General features: G+C 43.9%; 1 protein-coding gene across 1 annotated transcript; it reads right to left on the bottom strand.

The window, feature by feature from the left end:
- Positions 1 to 1,016: 1,016 nt before the first annotated feature.
- On the bottom strand, positions 1,017 to 23,934 carry LOC123075914 (deoxyuridine 5'-triphosphate nucleotidohydrolase-like). Its single transcript, XM_044498413.1, has 2 exons — positions 23,754 to 23,934; positions 1,017 to 1,213 (listed from the first exon to the last, which is right to left on the bottom strand). Exons 1-2 carry the CDS (start codon positions 23,932 to 23,934, stop codon positions 1,017 to 1,019), a joined length of 378 nt encoding a protein of 125 aa, XP_044354348.1.
- Positions 23,935 to 25,338: the final 1,404 nt, after the last annotated feature.

The following is a 25,338-nucleotide window of genomic DNA, read 5'->3' as shown; positions in this document are numbered from 1 at the left end:
ATCTATCAGGTTTCTACGCATAAACTCTCATCTCCGGATGATAAAGTGGGTTTCTAGCACGACCTTTCATGGAGTTTCTAGCATACTTTATGCAATTGCCTCAATGTTGTGAGAATATGTAGTATGGGTTTTTCGAGCCAAGCCAAATGGTAAGATATTGGTTGGTATCGACATGCAAAGGTTCGAATCCTTTTACTCCAGATTACAATGACCGAATCGAATTTGTCAAGAACAATGTAAGACCTATAGGGGAAGCGACTTAGTATCAACACCTCTCAACCGTATATGTTTGTGCAAATTTAACTTCCGTGCTTTATGTCTCCACATATTTACATAATTCATGTAACTATATTGTAAAAATGAATGGGCGCAGCAATGCACACCATCAATGATATAGTATTTCTGTATTGTCCAACCTCCACTCTCGTATCTCACACTTACGTCAAATCAATGGTCCCATCCATCCCACGTCCACGCATGCATGCATGACACATCTATCCCCTTCCTCCCCATACACTACTAGGAAAAACGCTAGCAGTAGCGTATGTTTTTTGCATACCAGTAGCGTGGGTACCCACACTACTAGTAAGACGCTACATCTAACTTTTAGCAGTAGCGCGTTTTTTACCCCGTGCTACAGCTAAAAAAGTTAGTTGTAGCGTGTTGCACCCATGCTGCCACTATTCCGCACCTACGCTACTACTATCTAAGTACTAGTAGCGCCCCAGTTACACCTACACTACTAGTATCCAAGTACTAGTAGCCCTCCATTCCCCCCCCCCACGCTACAACTAACTAATAGAAATTAAAAAAACAAAAAAATCAGATGCAGTATTCATGGATGGAAATCAAGACACGTCCAGTGTAAATAAACTAAGTTCACATAACCATCTTAGCACTTGCAGCATTCATGGATACAACATTGAACATCTCAACTCGAGATCACGAGATATCATTTAACATTATATGCAAACAACTAGACCACTTCTCTAGAGGTATCTACCAAGGCTCGGAGTTCAAACGTCGGTGGATCCAAACACTCCCTCCCGCCGGACGGTGGCGTCGAGGTCCTCCACCTCGGCGACCTCCGGCATCGCAATGACCTGGACGATCATCTGTGCGGCGCGATCGCCGGGCTTCATGATGAAGTCCACCTCCGAGTGGTTGAAGAGCATGACGCCCACCAGGCCGCAGTAGTCCACGTCAATCACCCCTGCGCCCACATCGGAAAGTGAAAATTTGTTAGTTGGCGTCCGCATCCAAATCCAGTAGGGTATTTTCTTTCTTTTTAGCACATGCACATGAATCAATAGTAATGCATAATAACAAGAAAAAAACATGAATCCTAGAAAAAAGATCATTCTTTGGGCCAGGTTGATAGTTTCGAGGCATGGGAAAGGGTAATATTGGTAAAAGTCTTCATTAACAAGAACAATGGACTGAGATTTCTCAAATGACATTTGTTTCACCAACAATGATTAATGACGAGGCAAGTAAGATTTACCTGAGCAGTATCAGCATACCCTCTGATCCTTGCTAGAACTTAAAGGCCAAGGTTCATAGCTTTCTCCCCTCTCACTAGCACAAGTCCAGCAGCACCATCGATGTACATTGAATAATAAGAATGGCACTAGAGTTACACTCAAAGTAAACATTGCTTTGCATAATTTATATTAACCATGGAGAAAGCCTAAAAAATGAGCTACAAAATAATCTAGCTTTAGTACACTATTAAGATGATACATTTACTACTGAAGATATACGACATAGTGTGGCTGCATACTGCATACAGAAGGTAGTTTGATCATGTAAAAATAAAGCTACAATGCTACACTAAGAAGTGTCAGAATTCTGAATGAAGTTGTTCAGTTTAGAAGTATTTGACAGAGACACTTCAATCACAGAGAAAACAGGCAGTATTCCGGAATGGCAAGTGCCAAATTTTCCATGCACTTGCAATAGGCTTTTGTATGAAGTCAGCCCAATGACTCAATAACTAACACATTTGGTTGAGCATGCTGTAGCATTTCTATATGCATGCAGAGTTTACAGTTCTAATTCAGCAAAAATAAATAAAGAGTTATGCTATGGATTCAAAAGTTTGCTTCAAATCTGTCCATTTTTCGCATGACTTCAGAGTATCGACCATAGAAATTCATAGTACTGACAAAAGAAAGAACAGCTGAACCTCCTATAACATGTCTACAATGGCAGGTGAATTGACAAGAAAATACGGGTAGATTTGTTGGGGAACGTAGCAATAATTCAAAATTTTCCTACGTGTCACCAAGATCAATCTAGGAGATGCTAGCAACGAGAGAGAGGGAGTGCATCTTCATACCCTTGAAGATCGCTAAGCGGAAGCGTTACAAGAACGCAGTTGATGGAGTCGTACTCGCGGCGATTCAAATCGCGGAAGATCCGATCTAGCGCCGAACGGACGACGCCTCCGTGTTGAACACACGTACAGCCCGGGGACGTCTCCTCCTTCTTGATCCAGCAAGGGGAGAGGAGAAGTTGAGGGAGAACTCCAGCATCACGACGGCATGGTGGCAATGGAGCTCGTGGTTCTCCGGCAGAGCTTCGCTAAGCACTACGGAGGAGCAGGAGGAGTTGGAGGAGGAGAGGGCTGCGCCAGGCAAGGGGTGCGGCTGCCCTCCCACCCCCTTCTATTTATAGGGGCAAGGGAGAGGGGGGCCGGCCCCCTCCAGATGGATCTAGAGGGGGGGCGGCCAAGGGGGGAGGCTTGCCCCCCAAGCCAAGGGGGGCGCCCCCTTTAGGGTTTCCCCCCAACCCTAGGCGCATGGGCCCTAGGGGGGTTTGGCGCCCTGCCCACCTAGGGGCTGGTTCCCCTCTATATTCGGCCCATACACTAGTAGAAAAAGGGCCTTTAGTCCTGGTTCATAAGGGCCTTTAGTCCCGGTTCTGGAACCGGGACTAAAGGGTCGTTACTAAAGCCTCCCCCTTTAGTCCCGGTTCTTACACGAACCAGGACTAAAGGCCCTCCACGTGGCCGCTACTTGGAGGTCCACCTTTAGTCCCGGTTGGTAACACCAACCGGTACTAAAGGAAATTTTATGATTTTTTTTTGAATTTTTTTTATTTTCAAATTTCTGAATTATTTTAACCTCTAATCTCTAATCACCCCTCATCACTGCTCAATTTAACCTCTAATCTCTAATCACCCCTCATCATTCCAAATCATCTAACTTCCCGGACGGTCACCCATCCTCTCACTACTCCAGCCTGAGCACGCTTAACTTCCGGGTTCTATTCTCCCTCGTTTCCAAGTCTGCACTTGTTGTTTTCCTGACAATAGTAAGATGTCAATCCTATTAACCCTCAGGAATTTAGCTTGAGCATGAAGTCACACATTTCACTGTTTGAGTTTGAAACTATTGTTCTAAAAACAATAATTATTTAGTAACACTAATATTTCTTGAATAAGTAGTTTGACCATAGTTTGACCACAGTTTGACCAGATTTGACCAAAATTCAAAAAAACTGAAATAATTATTTAGTAACACTAATATTTCTTGAATAATTAGTTTGACCATTGTTTGACCACAGTTTGACCAGATTTGACCAAAATTCAAAAATACTAAAATAATTATTTAGTAACACTAATATTCTTGAATAATTATTTAGTAACACTAATACTTCTTGAATAAGTAGTTTGACCAGATTTAACAAAAATTCAAAAAAACAGAAATTTGAGCATAACTTATTTTCCTTTTAGAATTTGAGGATTCTAAAAATTTGCAAACAGGCCGTAGGCCATCAAAATCGGATGCGGATTTTCATGCTGAACATTTTGATATATTATACCTTTTTTTTGACATCGTATGCAAAAGTTATAGCCGTTTTACATTTTCTCTACACTTTTTGCAAAACATGTCCAAATTTAAGTTTTTAAATTTTCCTAACTAGTAGATGTAGTAACATAACTACATCTAGAAGGATTTTAATTTTTGAAGTTTTTATCGTTTTCTTTTGCTTTTCACAAAACTGAAAAGGCGATCCATGGGGGGGGTAGAGTTTGAAAATGGGACCTTTAGTACCGGTTCGTGCCATGAACCGGTACTAATGCCTCAAACCCCTTAGTACCGGTTGGTGGCTCGAACCGGGACTAAAGGTCTAACCTTTAGTACCGGTTGGTGCCACGAACCGGTACTAATGGGCATCACACCCTTTAGTCCCGGTTCGTGGCACCAACCGGGACTAAAGGTCCCATTTGAACCGGGACTAATGCCTGTACGGTGCCCTAGCCGCTCGAACCGGGACTAATGCTCACATTAGTCCCGGTTCGTAATGCAACCGGGATTACTGCTCTTTTCTGGCCGAACCAAAGCCCTGTTTTCTACTAGTGATAGGGCCCTTCGGGGCAGGTGGACCCTCTCGGTGGACCCCCGGAACCCTTTCGGTGGTCCCGGTACAATACCGATATACCCCCGAACACTTCCGGCGACCGAATAAGGACTTCCCATATATAAATCTTTGTCTCCGGACCATTCCGGAACTCCTTGTGACGTCCGGGATCTCATTCGGGACTCCGAACAACCTTCGGTAACCACATACTATTTCCCATAACAACTCTAGCGTCACCGAACCTTAAGTGTGTAGACCCTACGGGTTCGGAAACCATGCACACATGACCGAGACGTTCTTCAGCCAATAACCAACAGCGGGATCTGGATACCCATGTTGGCTCCCACATGTTCCTCGATGATCTCATCGGATGAACCACGATGTCGAGGATTCAAGTAATCCCGTATACAACTCCCTTTGTCAATCGGTACTTTACTTACCCGAGATTCGATCGTCGGTATCCCAATACCTCGTTCAATCTCGTTACCGGTAAGTCACTTTACTCGTTCCGTAATGCATGATCCCGTAACTAACTACTTAGTCACATTGAGCTCATTATGATGATGCAATACCGAGTGAGCCAGAGATACCTCTCCGTCATATGGAGTGACAAATCCCAGTCTCGATCCGTGCCAACCCAACAAACACTTTCGGAGATACCTGTAGTGCACCTTTATAGCCACCCAGTTACGTTGTGACGTTTGGTACACCCAAAGCATTCCTACGGTATCCGGGAGTTGCACAATCTCATGGTCTAAGGAAATGATACTTGACATTAGAAAAGCTCTTAGCAAACGAACTACACGATCTTGTGCTATGCTTAGGATTGGGTCTTGTCCATCACATCATTCTCCTAATGATGTGATCCCGTTATCAATGACATCCAATGTCCATGGTCAGGAAACCATAACCATCTATTGATCAACGAGCTAGTCAACTAGAGGCTTACTAGGGACATGTTGTGGTCTATGTATTCACACATGTATTACGGTTTCCAGTTAATACAATTATAGCATGAACAATAGACAATTATCATGAACAAGGAAATACAATAATAACCATTTTATTATTGCCTCTAGGGCATATTTCCAACAAGATTAACTACCCAACAACATGAAGGAAATATGCCCTAGAGGTAATAATACAGTTGTTATTTATATTTCCTTATATCATGATAAATGTTTATTATTCATGCTAGAATTGTATTAACCGGAAACTTAGTACATGTGTGAATACATAGACAAACAGAGTGTCCCTAGTATGCCTCTACTAGACTAGCTCGTTAATTAAAGATGGTTAAGTTTCCTGACCATAGACATGTGTTGTCATTTGATCAATGGGATCACATCATTAGAGAATGATGTGATGGACAAGACCCATCTGTTAGCTTAGCACTATGATCGTTTAGTTTATTGCTATTGCTTTCTTCATGACTTATACATGTTCCTATGACTATGAAATTATGCAACTCCCAAATACCGGAGGAACACTTAGTGTGCTATCAAACGTCACAACGTAACTGGGTGATTATAAAGATGCTCTACAGGTGTCTCCGATGGTGTTTTTTGAGTTGGCATAGATTGAGATTAGGATTTGTCACTCCGAGTATCGGAGAGGTATCTTTGGGCCCTCTCGGTAATGCACATCACTATAAGCCTTGCAAGCAATGTGACTAATGAGTTAGTTGCGGGATGATGCATTACGGAACGAGTAAAGAGACTTGCCGGTAACGAGATTGAACTAGGTATGATGATACCGACGATCGAATCTCGGGCAGGTAACATACTGATGACAAAGGGAACAACGTATGTTGTTATGCGGTTTGACCGAGAAAGATCTTCGTAGAATACGTAGGAGCCAATATGAGCATCCAGGTTCCGCTATTGGTTATTGACCGGATATGTGTCTCGGTCATGTCTACATAGTTCTCGAACCCGTAGGGTCCGCACGCTTAACGTTCGATGACGATTTGTATTATGAGTTATGTGATTTGATGTACCGAAGGTTGGTCGGAGTCCCGGATGAGATCACGGACATGACGAGGAGTCTCGAAATGGTTGAGACATAAAGATCGATATATTGGAAGGCTATATTCGGACATCGGAAAGGTTCTGAGTGGTTCGGGTATTTTTCAGAGTACTGGAGAGTTACGGGAATTCGCGGGGGAAGTATTGGGTCTTCATGGGCCTTAGTGGAAAGAGGGAAGGACCACAAGGGGAGGCCGCGCGTCCCCCCATGGGCTGGCACGAATTGGACTAGGGAGGGGGCGGCGCCCCCCTCTTTCCTTCTCCCTCTCCTACTCCTTCCCTCTGTCCCCTCTTGGAAAAGGAAGGGGACTCCAACTAGGATGGGGAATCCTAGATGGACTCCCTTTATAGGCGCGCCCCTCCTAGGCCGGCCTCCTCTTTCCCTTCCTTTATATACGTGGCCAGGGGGCACCCCATAGACACACAAGTAGATTTCTTAGCCGTGTGCGGTGCCCCCTCCACAGTTTTCCACCTCGGTCATATTGTCGTAGTGCTTAGGCGAAGCCCTGTGTCGGTAACTTCATCATCACCGTCACCATGCCGTCGTGCTGACGAAACTCTCCCTCGGCCTCAACTAGATCTAGAGTTCGAGGGACGTATTTCCAACAGTCTCCCACTTGCACTAGAGTCAATAATCTAGTTACATTGTGATGAATCGTACACCCATAGCGTTCTGGTGTTGCTCATGTTTCGCTCGTGGAAGAGGTTTAGTCAATGTATCTGCGACATTCAAATCTGTATGCACTTTACAAATATCTATGTCTCCATTTTGAACATTTTCGCGAATGGAGTTGAAGCGACGATTGATGTGCCTAGTCTTCTTGTGAAACCTGGGCTCCTTGGCAAGGGCAATAGCTCCAGTGTTGTCACAGAAGAGAGTCATCGGCCCCGATGCATTGGGAATAACTCCTAGGTCGGCAATGAACTCCTTCATCCAGATTGCTTCATGTGCTGCCTCCGAGGCTGCCATGTACTCCGCTTCACATGTAGATCCCGCCACGACGCTTTGCTTGCAACTGCACCAGCTGACTGCCCCACCATTCAAAATATACACGTATCCGGTTTGTGACTTAGAGTCATCCAGATCTGTGTGGAAGCTAGCATCAACGTAACCCTTTACGACGAGCTCTTCGTCACCTCCATAAACGAGAAACATATCCTTAGTCCTTTTCAGGTACTTCAGGATATTCTTGACCGCTGTCCAGTGTTCCATGACGGGATTACTTTGGTACCTTCCTACCAAACTTACGCAAGGTTTACATCAGGTCTGGTACACAGCATGGCATACAGAATAGACCCTATGGCCGAGGCATAGGGGACGACACTCATCTTTTCTCTATCTTCTGCCGTGGTCGGGCATTGAGCCGTGCTCAATCTCACACCTTGCGATACAGGCAAGAACCCCTTCTTGGACTGATCCATATTGAACTTCTTCAATATCTTGTCAAGGTATGTGCTTTGTGAAAGACCTATGAGGCGTCTCGATCTATCTCTATAGATCTTGATGCCTAATATGTAAGCAGCTTCTCCAAGGTCCTTCATTGAAAAACACTTATTCAAGTAGGCCCTTATACTTTCCAAGAATTCTATATCATTTCCCATCAATAGTATGTCATCCACATATAATATGAGAAATGCTACAGAGCTCCCACTCACTTTCTTGTAAACACAGGCTTCTCCATAAGTCTGCGTAAACCCAAACGCTTTGATCATCTCATCAAAGCGAATGTTCCAACTCCGAGATGCATGCACCAGCCCATAGATTGAGCGCTGGATCTTGCATACTTTGTTAGCATTCTTAGGATCGACAAAACCTTCTGGCTGCATCATATACAATTCTTCCTTAAGGAAGCCGTTAAGGAATGCCATTTTGACGTCCATTTGCCATATTTCATAATCGTAGAATGCGGCAATTGCTAACATGATTCGGACGGACTTCAGCTTCGCTACGGGTGAGAAGGTCTCATCGTAGTCAACACCTTGAACTTGTCGATAATCCTTAGCGACAAGTCGAGCTTTATAGATGGTAAAATTTCCATCCGCGTCCGTCTTCTCCTTAAAGATCCATTTATTTTCTATCGCTCGCCGATCATCGGGCAAGTCTGTCAAAGTCCATATTTTGTTTTCATACATGGATCCTATCTCGGATTGCATGGCTTCAAGCCATTTGTTGGAATCTGGACCCGCCATTGCTTCTTCATAGTTCGAAGGTTCACCGTTGTCCAACAACATGATTTCCAGAACAGGGTTGCCGTACCACTCTGGTGCGGAACGTGTCCTTGTGGACCTACGAAGTTCAGTGGCAACTTGATCATGATCGTCATCATTAACTTCCTCTCTAGTCAGTGCAGGCACCACAGAAACATTTTCTTGTGCTGTGCTACTTTCTGGTTCGAGAGGGGTCATCTCATCAAGTTCCACTTTCCTCCCACTTACTTCTTTCGAGAGAAACTCTTTCTCCAGAAAGGACCCATTCTTGGCAACGAAGATATTGCTTTCAGATCTGAGGTAGAAGGTATACCCAATTGTTTCCTTAGGGTATCCTATGAAGACACATTTTTCTGACTTGGGTTCGAGCTTTTCAGGTTGAAGTTTCTTGACATAAGCATCGCATCCCCAAACTTTAAGAAACGACAGCTTAGGTTTCTTTCCAAACCATAATTCATACGGTGTCGTCTCAACGGATTTAGACGGAGCCCTATTTAAAGTGAATGCGGCAGTCTCTAAAGCATAACCCCAAAATGATAGCGGCAGATCGGTAAGAGACATCATAGATCGCACCATATCCAATAGAGTGCGATTACGACGTTCGGACACACCATTACGCTGAGGTGTTCCAGGCGGCGTGAGTTGTGAAACAATTCCACATTTCCTTAAGTGTGTGCCAAATTCGTGACTCAAATATTCCCCTCCACGATCTGATCGTAAGAACTTTATTTTCCTGTCACGTTGATTCTCAACCTCACTCTGAAATTCCTTGAACTTTTCAAAGGTCTCAGACTTGTGTTTCATTAAGTAGACATACCCATATCTACTCAAGTCATCAGTGAGGGTGAGAACATAACGATAGCCACCGCGAGCCTCAACGCTCATTGGACCGCACACATTAGTATGTATGATTTCCAATAAGTTGGTTGCTCGCTCCATTGTTCCGGAGAACGGAGTCTTGGTCATTTTGCCCATGAGGCATGGTTCGCACTTGTCAAATGATTCACAATCAAGAGACTCCAAAAGTCCATCTGCATGGAGTTTCTTCATGCGTTTGACACCAATGTGACCGAGGCGGCAGTGCCACAAATATGTGGGACTATCATTATCAACCTTACATTTCTTGGCATTCACACTATGAATATGTGTAACATCACGTTCGAGATTCATCAAGAATAAACCATTGACCAGCGGGGCATGACCATAAAACATATCTCTCATATAAATAGAACAACCATTATTCTCGGATTTAAATGAGTAGCCATCTCGCATTAAACGAGATCCAGATACAATGTTCATGCTCAAAGCTGGCACTAAATAACAATTATTGACACTAGAACAAAAACACCGTGTATGGTCGCTTTTTCTGGGACGCTATTTTGTTCGTCTCTACACCCATGAACACCGGCGACCTAAAGACGCTTCTTAAGACGTTAATAAAGCGCCAATTTTCTTTATAATTAGACTTTTCAGAAAAAAAGTATATAATTTTAATCAACTTAGAGACGAATTGTGAGACGTTTTAGTGTCCGGCTCTATTCTTATCTTAGACTCAAGCAAAGCTTGAATAATATATTTTATAAATTTGGATAGTAGCTATCAAAAATAGTTGTACTAAACTTTGAATAATCATACTTTTCTATTTTATTGTAACCTTAATTATCCGGTGTGTAATATTCTCCTATGTAATGTATATTATATTACCTCTGTGATATTCTCCTACTATGTTAACCAATCACCCCGGAGATACACAGCTCCCTAAAAAAAGCAGTCGCCCATAGCATGACTGGGCCGGCCCATGGACGCGAAATCCGTTTCTGTTTTCTGCATCACGCGCGACCTAAAAAAACCCCGGAAAAACAAAAAGGCACTAGGTTTCAATCCCATGATCTTGCTCACACCAGAGTACTGACAGCGACCAGCTTGCCACTCCATCACACTGCTGCCTATGAAATTTAAAGCGCTAAACTCTATAAGAACAGACAGCAGGGTTGTGATTTTAGAAAAAAACAATTTAGAATCATTTCTTGAAATTTTCGACCGATTCGAAATGCCGCATTTTTTTTGATATTCCAAGTGTTGTTTCTGAAAAAACTGTAAACAATTTTTGCAATCCAAATTTAGAAAAACCACGAACATTTTTCAAAATGCTGCATATATTTTTCAAAAATTGTTCGCATTTTTCAAAAAATTTGAAAACGGGAACAATTTCTAAAATCATGAACATATTTTGAACAAATTTCGAAATGGAGAACAATTTTGAAAATCCCAAACAAAGTAGAAATGTGAACAATTTTTTAAGACGTGAAAAAAAATTAGAACAAAGAATTTTTTTGAAATTTGTGAGCAATTTTTGAAAACACGAACATTTTTTTGAAATCCTGGTTATTATTTAAAATTTAGAAAAATGAACAAAAACATTCTGAACAATTTTTTTAAAAGGAAACATTTTGTGAAATTCGCTAACATTTTTTAATACGAACAAAATTTTGAAAACACGAACATTTTTTAAAATTGAACTTTTTGAAAAGCACAAAGGTTTCTTAGGTTTCCAAACAATTCTTGAAACATGAACACTAAAAAAGAAACTAAAAACTTGAAATATAAAAACGAAATGGAAAAGGAAAAAAAGAAACAGAAAAGTCAAAGAAAAGAAAAAAGAAAGAAGAAAAATAAACAGGAAAATGAAAAAAAAGAAAAACCAAAAAAAGAAACCAGAAAACCGGTTTGGGAACCTACTAGAAGGTTCCTAAAACCAGGAAAAACCGGCTAGGAAATTCTAGATGTTTCCCAAAACCCGGAAAGGATTTTCTCGAAAACCTGCTTCGCGCTATAAATGGGCCGGCCCGGTCGATCGCTCGCTTGCACCTCCCTGTGCGAAGCGTCGATAGTTCGACGTAGTAAGCGGCGTATAGGATTTCCCCTTGTATAACGCGTGAACCTGCATAATTCCGGTGAGTATACGGGCTCGACCCAATTTTCTGGTCAGAACAGAGCCCGTATACTCGTCCGGCCCGTAATGTTTTTTACCGCGACCCATAAACCTTACCCCTGAAGCCGTATAACTATGGGTTTGCGGGGCAAATACGGGTCAAAACCCTATCCCCCTGCCGCCGCCCGCCGCCGCATTTCCCCGCGATTCCCCACTCTCTCCATCGCATTTCTCACCGCCGGTGAGCCCAGTTCTGCCTCCAACCGCCATGTGGGGAGGTATGTGGAGCTCCGGCCGCAGGTTCGGCGAGGACGGCGACCCCGAGCGCGAGCGGTGTGTCTGTGTGAACGGCTCGAGGAAGCACATGGCCAGGAAGTGGACCAACCAAGGCCTCCAGCCGCCGGCAAGGCTCCTCCGTCGCAAGACGGAGGAGTACGACCGCCGACACGGGAGGATCCCCTCCTCGGCCGCGTGGCTCACCTCCAGCGCGGAGCGCCCATCCGACGCGGCACTTCTCCCCGTGAAGAGGGAGCCGGAGGAGGGCGAGCTCGTCGCCGTCAAGCGGGAGCCGGAGGAGATCCTGCGCCGAGGCATCATCGGTCCCGAAGATTACGTCAGCAACGATGTCGAGGCGGTCATGGCCGCGATTGCCGCACGAAGCTTGCAAGAGGAGTAGGAGCGCCACCGCCACGACGAGAAGATCCAAGAGCTCCTTTTCAAGCAAGCGGTTGCGGCCAACCTCGCCACGAAGGACAAGGACGATGAGTGACGGCGCGTCGGTCGCGGCCAACCTCACCGCGAAGGACAAGGACGATGAGTGACGGCGTGTCCGCGAGGAGCAGAAGAAGATGTACATCGACCTCGTCAGCTCCGACGAGGAAGATTGACCGATGACTGAGCTCCTCCACCGCGTCGGCGTCGCTGCCGCGAGCTCGTCCATTTTGTGGATATCACATTGAATATGTGTATTATCGAATAAAGTTTGATCCATTTTAAAAAAGAAAATGAATACGGATTGATCCAGTAAAACAAAACCTTGAAAATACTATTTATTCATATATGGTTAATTTGGGATTCTGAATTATTTTTGTTAATCAAATTTGGCATTCCTATACAATTTTCTCTTAACAAATTTGGCGCTCCAAATTATTTTCTTTACCGCCTAATACTTCCCGCGTCTGATTTTTTTGCGCTCCAATATATGCCCGGATAATTTGCCCACGCCGCCATCCCCTCACCTCCCCACCTCCCAGTTGCTCCAACCTCTTGATTCCAATCTACAGCGGCATCACCCACCGCGCGCCGTCCATTCACGCAACCCACGCGGTGGCTGCCTCAGCTAGAAGCGGTGCCCTCCGCCGCTAGCTCCGCCAGCCGCTGACTTCTGTTCTCCTCCCATCGGCAATCTCAGTAGTTGGAGCCCCGTCGGCGTCCATCGTCCTCACTCCTCACCGTCGCCAACAACAACGTGCTCCTCCCCACGTCGTTATCACCGTCACCAAGACGCATCCAGGCCGATTACATCCTTCACCGGAAGCTCCGCGGCGTGTTCCGTTGCTACACCTCCCCGCATCTCGCCTCCATCCAACATCGTCAGCCTTCGACACGTCTGCAGGTAATCCCTTGAATCCCATATCCTCTATGGTTTTTACCATTAAATCATTCAAAGTGGCCTCCTTAATTTATGCATCTCAAGCCTATATTTCTATTGGTTCTCTTTCCTAAGTTCAATACTTCCAGCTCCGTCTCCTTACTTCCCGCTGGTAGTCGCAATGCACTCTAAGTGTTTGGTGAATTGTTTGCTTGCCTCGAAATCAATCCTAACATGGTAAAATATGTCATCAACTGTTTGGTCCAATAAAACAATATATAGTAAAACTGAAAGTAGTACAAGGGGTGTATGTTACCCTCACAGACCTAACAGCAAGTTTTTACCATGACTTTTCTGAATTTTCATTACCGACAGTCAAGAAAAGACATGTATTAAAATCCATCGTCCAGAAAGGGGTTACATCTGGAGATAATCGTTTACATAAGAATTTTGAATTTACAACAACTGGACTGATGTTTAATTTAATTGAAATGAATTACATTGCTTTATTCGGAATGGTCTATAGTTCACATGCTTATTGCTCGGATAAATTGTAAATGGTGATTAGAAGTAATTTTCATCAGGTCGATCCATATGGTTAACCGTTGATGAATCAGAAATCATTCTCCACAAGGTTGATCCATTTGGTCCCATAATCTTTCCATTTGAGAATATAAATGACTCAGTGATTCCTTTTCAAAGTAAGCTACATGATACTGCTTCCTCGGTGGGCTTATGATAGAGGTGTAAGCAGTAAATTTATGAAAACAATCTGTAGTTACCTGGCTTGAACATCCAAATAGTGTTTTGTACTGGCTAAACTATATTTTGTAGACTATTTACAAAACATTTTGTGGACTTTCAAAATGCTGTAACAAAGTGCTAGTGCTCTTAAGTTATTTGCTGTCCCAAGACATTCTTTGTGATGAAAAATGACACCTGCCAGTGTAGTACTAAATAACCCAAGCCATCTAAAGATTTCATGTTTCATTATTGACCAAACATAGCACCTAGTCACCTCCGTACAAGTGTCCGAAAATCACTTAATACAGATCACAATCAGCCTTGCAAAAGAAATAACGGGAAACAAGCCAAAAGTACAGATCACAATAGTTCTCCAAGTCAGTTTGCCATCAGTCTCCACACCCATGGCATTGAATACCTAAACTACAATGTGCTTCAGTAGCTTTGCTCTGACTCCAAGAATTTCCGTTGTCCTCCTTTTCAGTTGTTAAGAACTTGAGTTAATACGGTCAGTCTCCACACGGATGGCATTGAAGATCTAAACTGCAGTGTGCTTCAGTAGCTTTGCCCTGACTCCAGGAATTTCCATTGTCCTCCTTTGGGCTGTTAAGAACTTAAGTTAATCCAATAACAAATAGAACTTCACTTAAGTATTTGGACGTAGAAAAGCACTACCGGTGCATGAAATTGTGGTGTCTGTAGTTTTCCATTGGTTGTTTATTGTCAGTCAAGTTCTCAAATTTTTATGCACCGCTGCCATTCCGGATCAATGCTCACAACATGGCTTCTTCGTTTCACTTGCTATCTCGACTCGCTCCAAAGCAGGCAAAGCTCCTGCGGCAGCTCCTCTCACCTCCGGCAGTAGCAAGCTTATCTTACTTCTCATCCTAACATAGTGTGCAAAGTCTATACAAAAATTAACAGTAATGAGTACGCGTACCTCTTGTATTTTCAACACTTATCTATAGCAGAAATGAGGCTATAGCTAATATTCATGTACCAAAGTAAAGTGAATAGTGAACTGCTAATTCTGGTAGAACTAAAACAAAAATAAACAAATTAGGAGATGCAGTCCGCAACAACAAAACCTAATTAGCAATGACAATACACATATGTGGAGTTTCTAGTGTTTTAGAATTTTTTCTGCATGGAAGCACAACAGTACCAGGATTCATGCCATTCTGATTGGAAACTTTGGGAGGACAAACATCATATGTTCTGCTTGTTCTACGAATGCCAAAATCTGAGATGTTTATTAGATGATGCAGTGCAATGCGTGACCTTGACATGCATTTCTATGGACACATTACCTGTCATTAGCTTGTTGATTAACATATGATTTTAACATTCTTGTGGAAAAGATTTTATGTCAAGGGTACCGAGACGGCTTCGAAGCCTGAAAATCCCAGTGCTGGCTGCTGATAGTGTACAAGCAGATGAAGAAAATTTACAAGGCCCTCCAGAAAATTAATGATTTCTTACGAAGAAAGTGATGGTATACTTCTACTTGTGATTAAAGTAACGATTTTAACTTAATACTTAGTATAATGAGATGTTCATATTTATTTCAACACTAGGAGAAACTGGAAGAAAGAAAACAAAAGATAACAGTGGGAGCCTTTCATGTCAATATAATAGAGAAGTATTTAAAAGTGTGCATGGTGAAGAAGAAATAAAGTCTCTCAGGGACTGACCTTCTTTCGGCATTCTTATAGAGGAGAAAATGTTCAGTTTGCACTGTGGGCACTAGGTGATAATGTAGAAAACATGACAGATGAGATGGCTATGATGAGTTCGTTTCTGAAGCAAAAATTCCCTGGAGAGAATTGGAGAAATGAATTTGTAACTGAGGGAAGTGATGAAGTTGGTATCTTAGCCACATCTCTTTCTACAAAGACAAAAGTATGAGTATTAATATATTATTATCATATTCTTGTTTTAGGTTGATCTGAATGGAAGAGTAGCTGGTAGTGACCTCCCACATGAAAGACAACAAAGTTGAAGAATCACCTGGCAGTTCAGCATTTCTTCTTACACTAGACTGAAAGCTTATGTTCTGAAAGTTTCTATGATAAATCTTTCTTTTTTCAGGGTAGCTCAAGATTTAGAAAAGGAGTGCATTCCAAGAGCCAGGAGGAACTACAGACAGAAGATCTAGTCTTTAAGTGAACAAATATTATAGATTATGTATAGATTTTAGCTTTATAGGAAAACTTAGTTCTAGTTTCAGTATAATTTCTTAATTATTTGCATCTTTCATATGAATGTCTGATTTGATTCAGTTGTGAACTCAAGATGTTTGTTCCTACTAACTAGTACACTTGAAGTATGCTAATTGTACGAATGGGATACTTGTGAATGCAATTGGTGATATGGGTGGATGCCTTTATATGATGATATTTGTTGCCTGTGAATGCAAATGGTGATATGGGCGGATGCCTTTATGTAATTATATTTGATGATCATTCTGAACATGCATCTGTGGCGTGATAGTAACTGAATTTGAAATTATGAAATACAAATTCAACATAAATCAAATAATAATCAAAGTAAAATATTCCATAGTTACAAAGAAGCTTATGTATATTTAGAGACGAATATAGCGTCTCTACGTAGCGCATATAAGCATTGGGCCCATGACGAATGAAACGTATGTATATGAGTAGAGACGTGATATGAGCGCATCTAATAGAACGTCTTTATATATCTAGAGACGATTTTGAACGTCCCAATATAGCGTCTCATGCCATGTACACACGCTTTGTCGGCGTATGTAGATGTTTTGAGACGGTCCGTGAGAAGACGCTCCAAAGATGCTTTACTATGTCGACTCTATGGTTGCCTAGAGATGAAATAACATGTCCCTAGCTATGGAATTGAACGTCTCTACACGTAGATTTTCTTGTAGTGTGAGGTTTAAAACTAATCCCGTAGGTAAATGTAGAGGTAGCGTGCCGACGGCGATCACATCGACCTTGGAACCATTCCCGACGCGCATCGTCACCTCGTCCTTCGCCAATCTCCGCTTATTCCGCAGCTCCTGCTTTGAGTTACAAATATGAGCAACCGCTCCGGTATCAAATACCCAGGAGCTACTACGAGCGCTGGTTAGGTACACATCAATAACATGTATATCACATATACCTTTGGTATTGCCGGCCTTCTTATCCGCTAAGTACTTGGGGCAGTTCCGCTTCCAGTGACCGTTTCCCTTGCAATAAAAGCACTCAGTCTCAGGCTTAGGTCCATTATTTGTCTTCTTCCCGGCAACTGGCTTACCGGGCGCGGCAACTCCTTTGCCGTCCTTTTTGAAGTTCTTCTTACCCTTGCCTTTCTTGAACTTAGTGGTTTTATTCACCATCAACACTTGATGTTCCTTTTTGATCTCCACCTCCGCTGATTTCAGCATTGAATATACCTCAGGGATGGTCTTTTCCATCCCCTGCATATTGAAGTTCATCACAAAGCTCTTGTAGCTAGGTGGGAGCGACTGAAGGATTCTGTCAACGACCGCGTCATCCGGGAGATTAACTCCCAGCTGAGACAAGCGGTTGTGCAACCCAGACATTTTGAGTATGTGTTCGCTGACGGAACTATTCTCCTCCATCTTACAACTGTAGAACTTGTCGGAGACTTCATATCTCTCAACCCGGGCATGAGCTTGGAAAACCATTTTCAGCTCTTGGAACATCTCATATGCTCCGTGCTGCTCAAAACGCTTTTGGAGCCCCGGTTCTAAGCTGTAAAGCATGCCGCACTGAACCAGGGAGTAACCATCAACACGTGTTTGCCAGGCGTTCATAACGTCTGGGTGTGCTGGGACGGGTGCTTCACCTAGCGGTGCTTCAAGGACATATGCTTTCTTGGCAGCTATGAGGATGATCCTCAAGTTCCGGACCCAGTCCGTATAGTTGCTACCATCGTCTTTCAGCTTGGTTTTCTCTAGGAACGCGTTGAAGTTGAGGTTGACATTAGCGTGGGCCATTTGATCTACAAGACATATTGTAAAGATTTTAGACTAAGTTCATGATAATTAAGTTCATCTAATCAAATTATTTAATGAACTCCCACTCAGACAGACATCCCTCTAGTCATCTAAGTGATACATGATCCGAGTCAACTAGGCCGTGTCCGATCATCACGTGAGACGGACTAGTCATCATCGGTGAACATCTCCATGTTGATCGTATCTTCCATACGACTCATGTTCGACCTTTCGGTCTCTTGTGTTCCGAGGCCATGTCTGTACATGCTAGGCTCGTCAAGTCAACCTAAGTGTTTTGCATGTGTAAATCTGTCTTACATCCGTTGTATGTGAACGTTGGAATCTGTCACACCCGATCATCACGTGGTGCTTCGAAACAACGAACTTTCGCAACGGCGCACAGTTAGGGGGAACACTTTCTTGAAATTATTATAAGGGATCATCTTATTTACTACCGTCGTTCTAAGCAAATAAGAAGTAAAACATGATAAACATCACATGCAATCAAATAGTGACATGATATGGCCAATATCATTTTGCTCCTTTTGATCTCCATCTTCGGAGCGCCATGATCATCTTCGTCACCGGCATGACACCATGATCTCCATCATCGTGTCTTGAAGTCGTCACGCCAACAATTACTTCTACTTCTATGGCTAACGTGTTTAGCAATAAAGTAAAGTAATTTACATGGCGTTATTCAATGACACGCAAGTCATACAAAAAATAAAGACAACTCCTATGGCTCCTGCCGGTTGTCATACTCATCGACATGCAAGTCGTGATTCCTATTACAAGAACATGATCAATCTCATACATCACATATATCATTCATCACATCTTCTGGCCCTATCACATCACAAGGCATATGCTGCAAAAACAAGTTAGACGTCCTCTAATTGTTGTTGCATGTTTTTAAGTGGCTTCTATAGGTTTCTAGCAAGAACGTTTCTTACCTACGTAAAACCACAACGTGATATGCCAATTACTATTTACCCTTCATAAAGACCCTTTTCATCGAATACGATCCGACTAAAGTGGGAGAAACAGACACCCGCTAGCCACCTTATGCAACTAGTGCATGTCAGTCGGTGGAACCTGTCTCATGTAAGCGTACGTGTAAGGTCGGTCCGGGCCGCTTCATCCCACGATGCCGCCGAATCAAGATAAGACTAGTAGCGGCAAGTAAATTGACATGATCTACGCCCACAACAATCTTGTGTTCTACTCGTGCATAGTAACTACGCATAGACCTAGCTCTGATACCACTGTTGGGGATCGTAGCAGAAATTTAAAATTTTCTACGCATCACCAAGATCAATCTATGGAGTCATCTAGCAACGAGAGAGAGGAGTGCATCTACATACCCTTGTAGATCTCGAGCGGAAGCGTTCAAGAGAACGGCGATGATGGAGTCGTACTCGTCGTGATCCAAATCACCGATGATCCTAGCGCCGAACGGACGGCGCCTCCGCGTTCAACACACGTACGGAGCAGCGACGCCTCCTCCTTCTTGATCCAGCAAGGGGGAAGGAGAGGTTGATGGAGATCCAGCAGCACGACGGCGTGGTGGTGGAAGTAGCGGGGATCTCGGCAGGGCTTCGCCAAGCTCAGCGAGAGGAGGAGGTGTCACGGGAGGGAGAGGGAGGCGCCAGGGCTTAGGGTGCGGCTGCCCTCCCTCCCCACACTATATATAGGGCCCCTGGGGGGGAACCGGCCCTAGGAGATCCAATCTCCAAGGGGGGGGCGGCGACCAAGGGGGTGGCTTGCCCCCCAAGCCAAGTGGGGCGCCCCCCACCCCTAGGGTTTCCAACCCTAGGCGCAGGGGGAGGCCCAAGGGGGGCGCACCAGCCCACCAGGGGCTGGTTCCCCTCCCACTTCAGCCCATGGGGCCCTCCGGGATAGGTGGCCCCACCCGGTGGACCCTCCGGGACCCTTCCGGTGGTCCCGGTACAATACCGGTGACCCCTGAAACTTTCCCGGTGGCCGAAACTGGACTTCCTATATACAACTCTTTACCTCCGGACCATTCCGGAACTCCTCGTGACGTCCGGGATCTCATCCGGGACTCCGAACAACTTTCGGGTTACCGCATACTAATATCTCTACAACCCTAGCATCACCGAACCTTAAGTGTGTAGACCCTACGGGTTCGGGAGACATGCAGACATGACCGAGACGACTCTCCGGTCAATAACCAACAGCGGGATCTGGATACCCATGTTGGCTCCCACATGTTCCTCGATGATCTCATCGGATGAACCACGATGTCGAGGATTCAAGTAATCCCGCATACAACTCCCTTTGTCAATCGGTACTTTACTTACCCAAGATTCGATCGTCGGTATACCAATACCTCATTCAATCTCGTTACCGGTAAGTCACTTTACTCGTTCCGTAATGCATGATCCCGTGACTAACTACTTAGTCACATTGAGCTCATTATGATGATGAAATACCGAGTGGGCCCAGAGATACCTCTCCGTCATACGGAGTGACAAATCCCAGTCTCGATCCGTGCCAACCCAACAAACACTTTCGGAGATACCTGTAGTGCACCTTTATAGCCACCCAGTTACGTTGTGACGTTTGGTACACCCAAAGCATTCCTACGGTATCCGGGAGTTGCGCAATCTCATGGTCTAAGGAAATGATACTTGACATTAGAAAAGCTTTAGCAAACGAACTACACGATCTAGCGCTATGCTTAGGATTGGGTCTTGTCCATCACATCATTCTCCCAATGATGTGATCCCGTTATCAATGACATCCAATGTCCATGGTCAGGAAACCGTAACCATCTATTGATCAACGAGCTAGTTAACTAGAGGCTCACTAGGGACATGTTATGGTCTATGTGTTCACACATGTATTACGATTTCCGGATAACACAATTATAGCATGAACAATAGACAATTATCATGAACAAGGAAATATAATAATAACCATTTTATTATTGCCTCTAGGGCATATTTCCAACAGTGACGTTTGGTACACCCAAAGCATTCCTACGGTATCCGGGAGTTGCACAATCTCATGGTCTAAGGAAATGATACTTGACATTAGAAAAGCTCTTAGCAAACGAACTACACGATCTTGTGCTATGCTTAGGATTGGGTCTTGTCCATCACATCATTCTCCTAATGATGTGATCCCGTTATCAATGACATCCAATGTCCATGGTCAGGAAACCATAACCATCTATTGATCAACGAGCTAGTCAACTAGAGGCTTACTAGGGACATGTTTTGGTCTATGTATTCACACATGTATTACGGTTTCCAGTTAATACAATTATAGCATGAACAATAGACAATTATCATGAACAAGGAAATACAATAATAACCATTTTATTATTGCCTCTAGGGCATATTTCCAACAAGATTTACTACCCAACAACATGAAGGAAATATGCCCTAGAGGTAATAATACAGTTGCTATTTATATTTCCTTATATCATGATAAATGTTTATTATTCATGCTAGAATTGTATTAACTGGAAACTTAGTACATGTGTGAATACATAGACAAACAGAGTGTCCCTAGTATGCCTCTACTAGACTAGCTCGTTAATCAAAGATGGTTAAGTTTCCTGACCATAGACATGTGTTGTCATTTGATCAACGGGATCACATCATTAGAGAATGATGTGATGGACAAGACCCATCTGTTAGCTTAGCACTATGATCGTTTAGTTTATTGCTATTGCTTTCTTCATGACTTATACATGTTCCTATGACTATGAAATTATGCAACTCCCAAATACCGGAGGAACACTTAGTGTGCTATCAAACGTCACAACGTAACTGGGTGATTATAAAGATGCTCTACAGGTGTCTCCGATGGTGTTTTTTGAGTTGGCATAGATTGAGATTAGGATTTGTCACTCCGAGTATCGGAGAGGTATCTTTGGGCCCTCTCGGTAATGCACATCACTATAAGCCTTGCAAGCAATGTGACTAATGAGTTAGTTGCGGGATGATGCATTACGGAACGAGTAAAGAGACTTGCCGGTAACGAGATTGAACTAGGTATGATGATACCGACGATCGAATCTCGGGCAAGTAACATACTGATGACAAAGGGAACAACGTATGTTGTTATGCGGTTTGACCGAGAAAGATCTTCGTAGAATACGTAGGAGCCAATATGAGCATCCAGGTTCCGCTATTGGTTATTGACCGGATATGTGTCTCGGTCATGTCTACATAGTTCTCGAACCCGTAGGGTCCGCACGCTTAACGTTCGATGACGATTTGTATTATGAGTTATGTGATTTGATGTACCGAAGGTTGGTCGGAGTCCCGGATGAGATCACGGACATGACGAGGAGTCTCGAAATGGTTGAGACGTAAAGATCGATATATTGGAAGGCTATATTCGGACATCGGAAAGGTTCTGAGTGGTTCGGGTATTTTTCAGAGTACTGGAGAGTTACGGGAATTCGCGGGGGAAGTATTGGGTCTTCATGGGCCTTAGTGGAAAGAGGGAAGGACCACAAGGGGAGGCCGCGCGTCCCCCCATGGGCTGGTCCGAATTGGACTAGGGAGGGGGCGGCGCCCCCCTCTTTCCTTCTCCCTCTCCTACTCCTTCCCTCTGTCCCCTCTTGGAAAAGGAAGGGGACTCCAACTAGGATGGGGAATCCTAGATGGACTCCCTTTATAGGCGCGCCCCTCCTAGGCCGGCCTCCTCTTCCCCTTCCTTTATATACGTGGCCAGGGGACACCCCATAGACACACAAGTAGATTTCTTAGCCGTGTGCGGTGCCCCTCCACAGTTTTCCACCTCGGTCATATTGTCGTAGTGCTTAGGCGAAGCCCTGTGTCGGTAACTTCATCATCACCGTCACCATGCCGTCGTGCTGACGAAACTCTCCCTCGGCCTCAGCTGGATCTAGAGTTCGAGGGACGTCACTGAGCTGAACATGTGCAGATCGCGGAGGTGCCGTGCGTTCGGTACTTGTTCGGTTGGATCGCGAAGACGTTCGACTACATCAACCGCGTTACTTAACACTTCCGCTTTCGGTCTACGAGGGTACGTGGACACACTCTCCCCGCTCGTTGCTATGCTTCTCCTAGATAGATCTTGCGTGATCGTAGGAATTTTTTGAAAATACTATGTTCCCCAACACAACAATGATTTACTCTGAGCAAGAAACAACAAGGTTGAATTCAAAAGGCCTACACTATGAATTCAGAAGTTTGCTCCAAATTCGACGCACACAAATTCAGAGTACCGACGATTGATTTACTACCAAACAACAAAGAGATGAGCACATTGCATCGAGCAAGTAACCAGCAGCAGGTCAGCAATCGACTAACTTTAAGCATTCTACTGTATACTCCGTGCCAGTGTCCATCGATGGAGGAAACAGAGGATGCAGCAAGCAATACCGATAGCACGCAGCGTGCGCAAATCGAACGGGTCGGCGAGGTGGGGACGTCCGACGGTCTCCGCCCGCTTCACGGCCAGCATTTTCAGGCTGGTGAGCAAATCCTGCACCATAGAACATCTGGTCAGGAAAGCAAAGCAAGGCAAAAGAAAGCAGAGCGAGAGGGGCATCACGGACGAGATCGGGATGAGACAAGAGAAGAGGTAGTAGTTCTCTGTACTATGTGGTGCGGCTGGGTAGAGAGGGAATTATGGGCTTGTTTAATGAAATAAATTCACAGTCAATCCATGGACTATCACCGGCTGCAACAAAAATAGCACTAATCTTATACTCCAGCATGAAGAATATAATATGCAGGCAGACTCGGTGCTAATAGAATACAGCAGCAGTGAGCAGTAAGTACAATTAACAAAGAGAGAAGAGGATCTGCTCTGCTTTCGTGCCTTGGTAACAGTAATTAACAGAAGATGATTAGATGAATGTGTGAAGAAGAGTAGGAGCCTTACATAGGTACGCGACGTGCGGGTTGCTGGCCTCGACCTCGTTGGCGACGATGGACTCGCCCAGGTTGCCCGCGGTCTGCGTGCGCAGGATCCTCCTGCCGCCAGACGCTGGGGTGGAGGATGCGGCGCCCGAGGGCTCCCCGCCTACGCCGGTGATGGATCCCGCAAGCTCCGGCCCCGCCATCGCCGATCGTGGTGGATTCCGGCAAGAATACGAGAGGTGCCCGAAACCCTAGCTGCGGGCAAAGGTGCAGGCCTTAGGCACGGATCTGGACGGAGGGGCGGAGCTTGAGGATCTTGGGGGCGTGTGGCGCGCGGCCGGAGCTCGCCGGAACTGGCCGGCGTGGGTGGTGGCGGCGGCGAGGAGATCGTGGGGGAGAGGACATCGACCGAGGGGTGGGGCGAGGTTCGCGCGCGAGAGAGAGCTTTTTTTTTAGGGATTCATGAGAGAGTTTGGTAGGGTGGGGGTCGACCGGGGGGAGGGGGGAGGGTGTGGTGCGGTGGTGGACAGGCTCAGTAGTAGCATGGGGTATCTCACCTCGCTATAGCTATTTGCTTACTAGTAGCGCAGGGTTTGCCACCCGCGCTACTACTATGCCCTGCCCGCGGAAGATATTTACTAATAGCGCGTTTTTTTGCCATGCGCTACTAGTATATATTTATTAGTAGCGAGGGGTTAATGTGGCGCGCTACTAGTAATTAGCAGTAGCGTGGGTCAAAATAGCGCGCTACTAGTAAGCTTCTATCTATAAGCTATTTCCTAGTAGTGATACATGCATAACATAGACACATTCAATTTTTCTAGTTCCCACTAGGAAAATTTATGGCTTTCATTGCTCTTTTGATAATTTAAACATTCATACCTTTTAAACAAAAAATTGTTTGTGAATCTTTTTATATATTTGAAATCCTACGGTGAGACCTTTCAGACAAGACAATTCTTGGATACATTGAAACTAACATTAAATTTTACATCTTCAATCGTATTTATGTTAACTGAAATATGTGTTAAGTAATGAATTTTTTTAGACCATTTTCAAAAATAATGAAAATGTTTTAGAATGAGCGAAATTAGTTTTCTGAAATGAGTATATATTTCTCTGAAATGAGTAAATTCTGTTTCTAAAATGAGTGAAATCATATTATTAAAATGAGTGAAATCTGATTTTTGAAATGACCGAAATCAGCTTTTTTGGAATGAATGAAACCAACCTTTTAAATGAGTGAAATTAGTGTTTTGAGATGAGCCAAATTAAATTTCTGAATTGAGTATTTTTTTCTAATATGAGTGAAATTAGGTTTTTGAAATGAGTGAAATAAGTTTTTTAAGACGAGTGAAATCATTTTTTGGATTAACTGAAATCATATTCCGTAATTGAGTGAAATTGGTGTTCAGAAACGAGTGAAATATACTTTTTGAAATGAGTGAAATAAGTTTTTTGAATGGGTCGAAATCCACGCTTTGAAATGAGTGAAATCTGTTTTTTGAAAATTTTAGTGAAATAGGCAACTTCACTATAACTGAAATTGAAATACGACTCCAACAGTAAAATTCAATCTAGTTTAAACGCTATCATGATTGATGTCG

Source organism: Triticum aestivum, chromosome 3D, assembly GCF_018294505.1.
Source record: "Triticum aestivum cultivar Chinese Spring chromosome 3D, IWGSC CS RefSeq v2.1, whole genome shotgun sequence".
In the NCBI taxonomy this organism is placed as follows: Eukaryota; Viridiplantae; Streptophyta; class Magnoliopsida; order Poales; family Poaceae; genus Triticum; species Triticum aestivum.
This window is presented reverse-complemented; position numbering and strand designations above follow the sequence as displayed.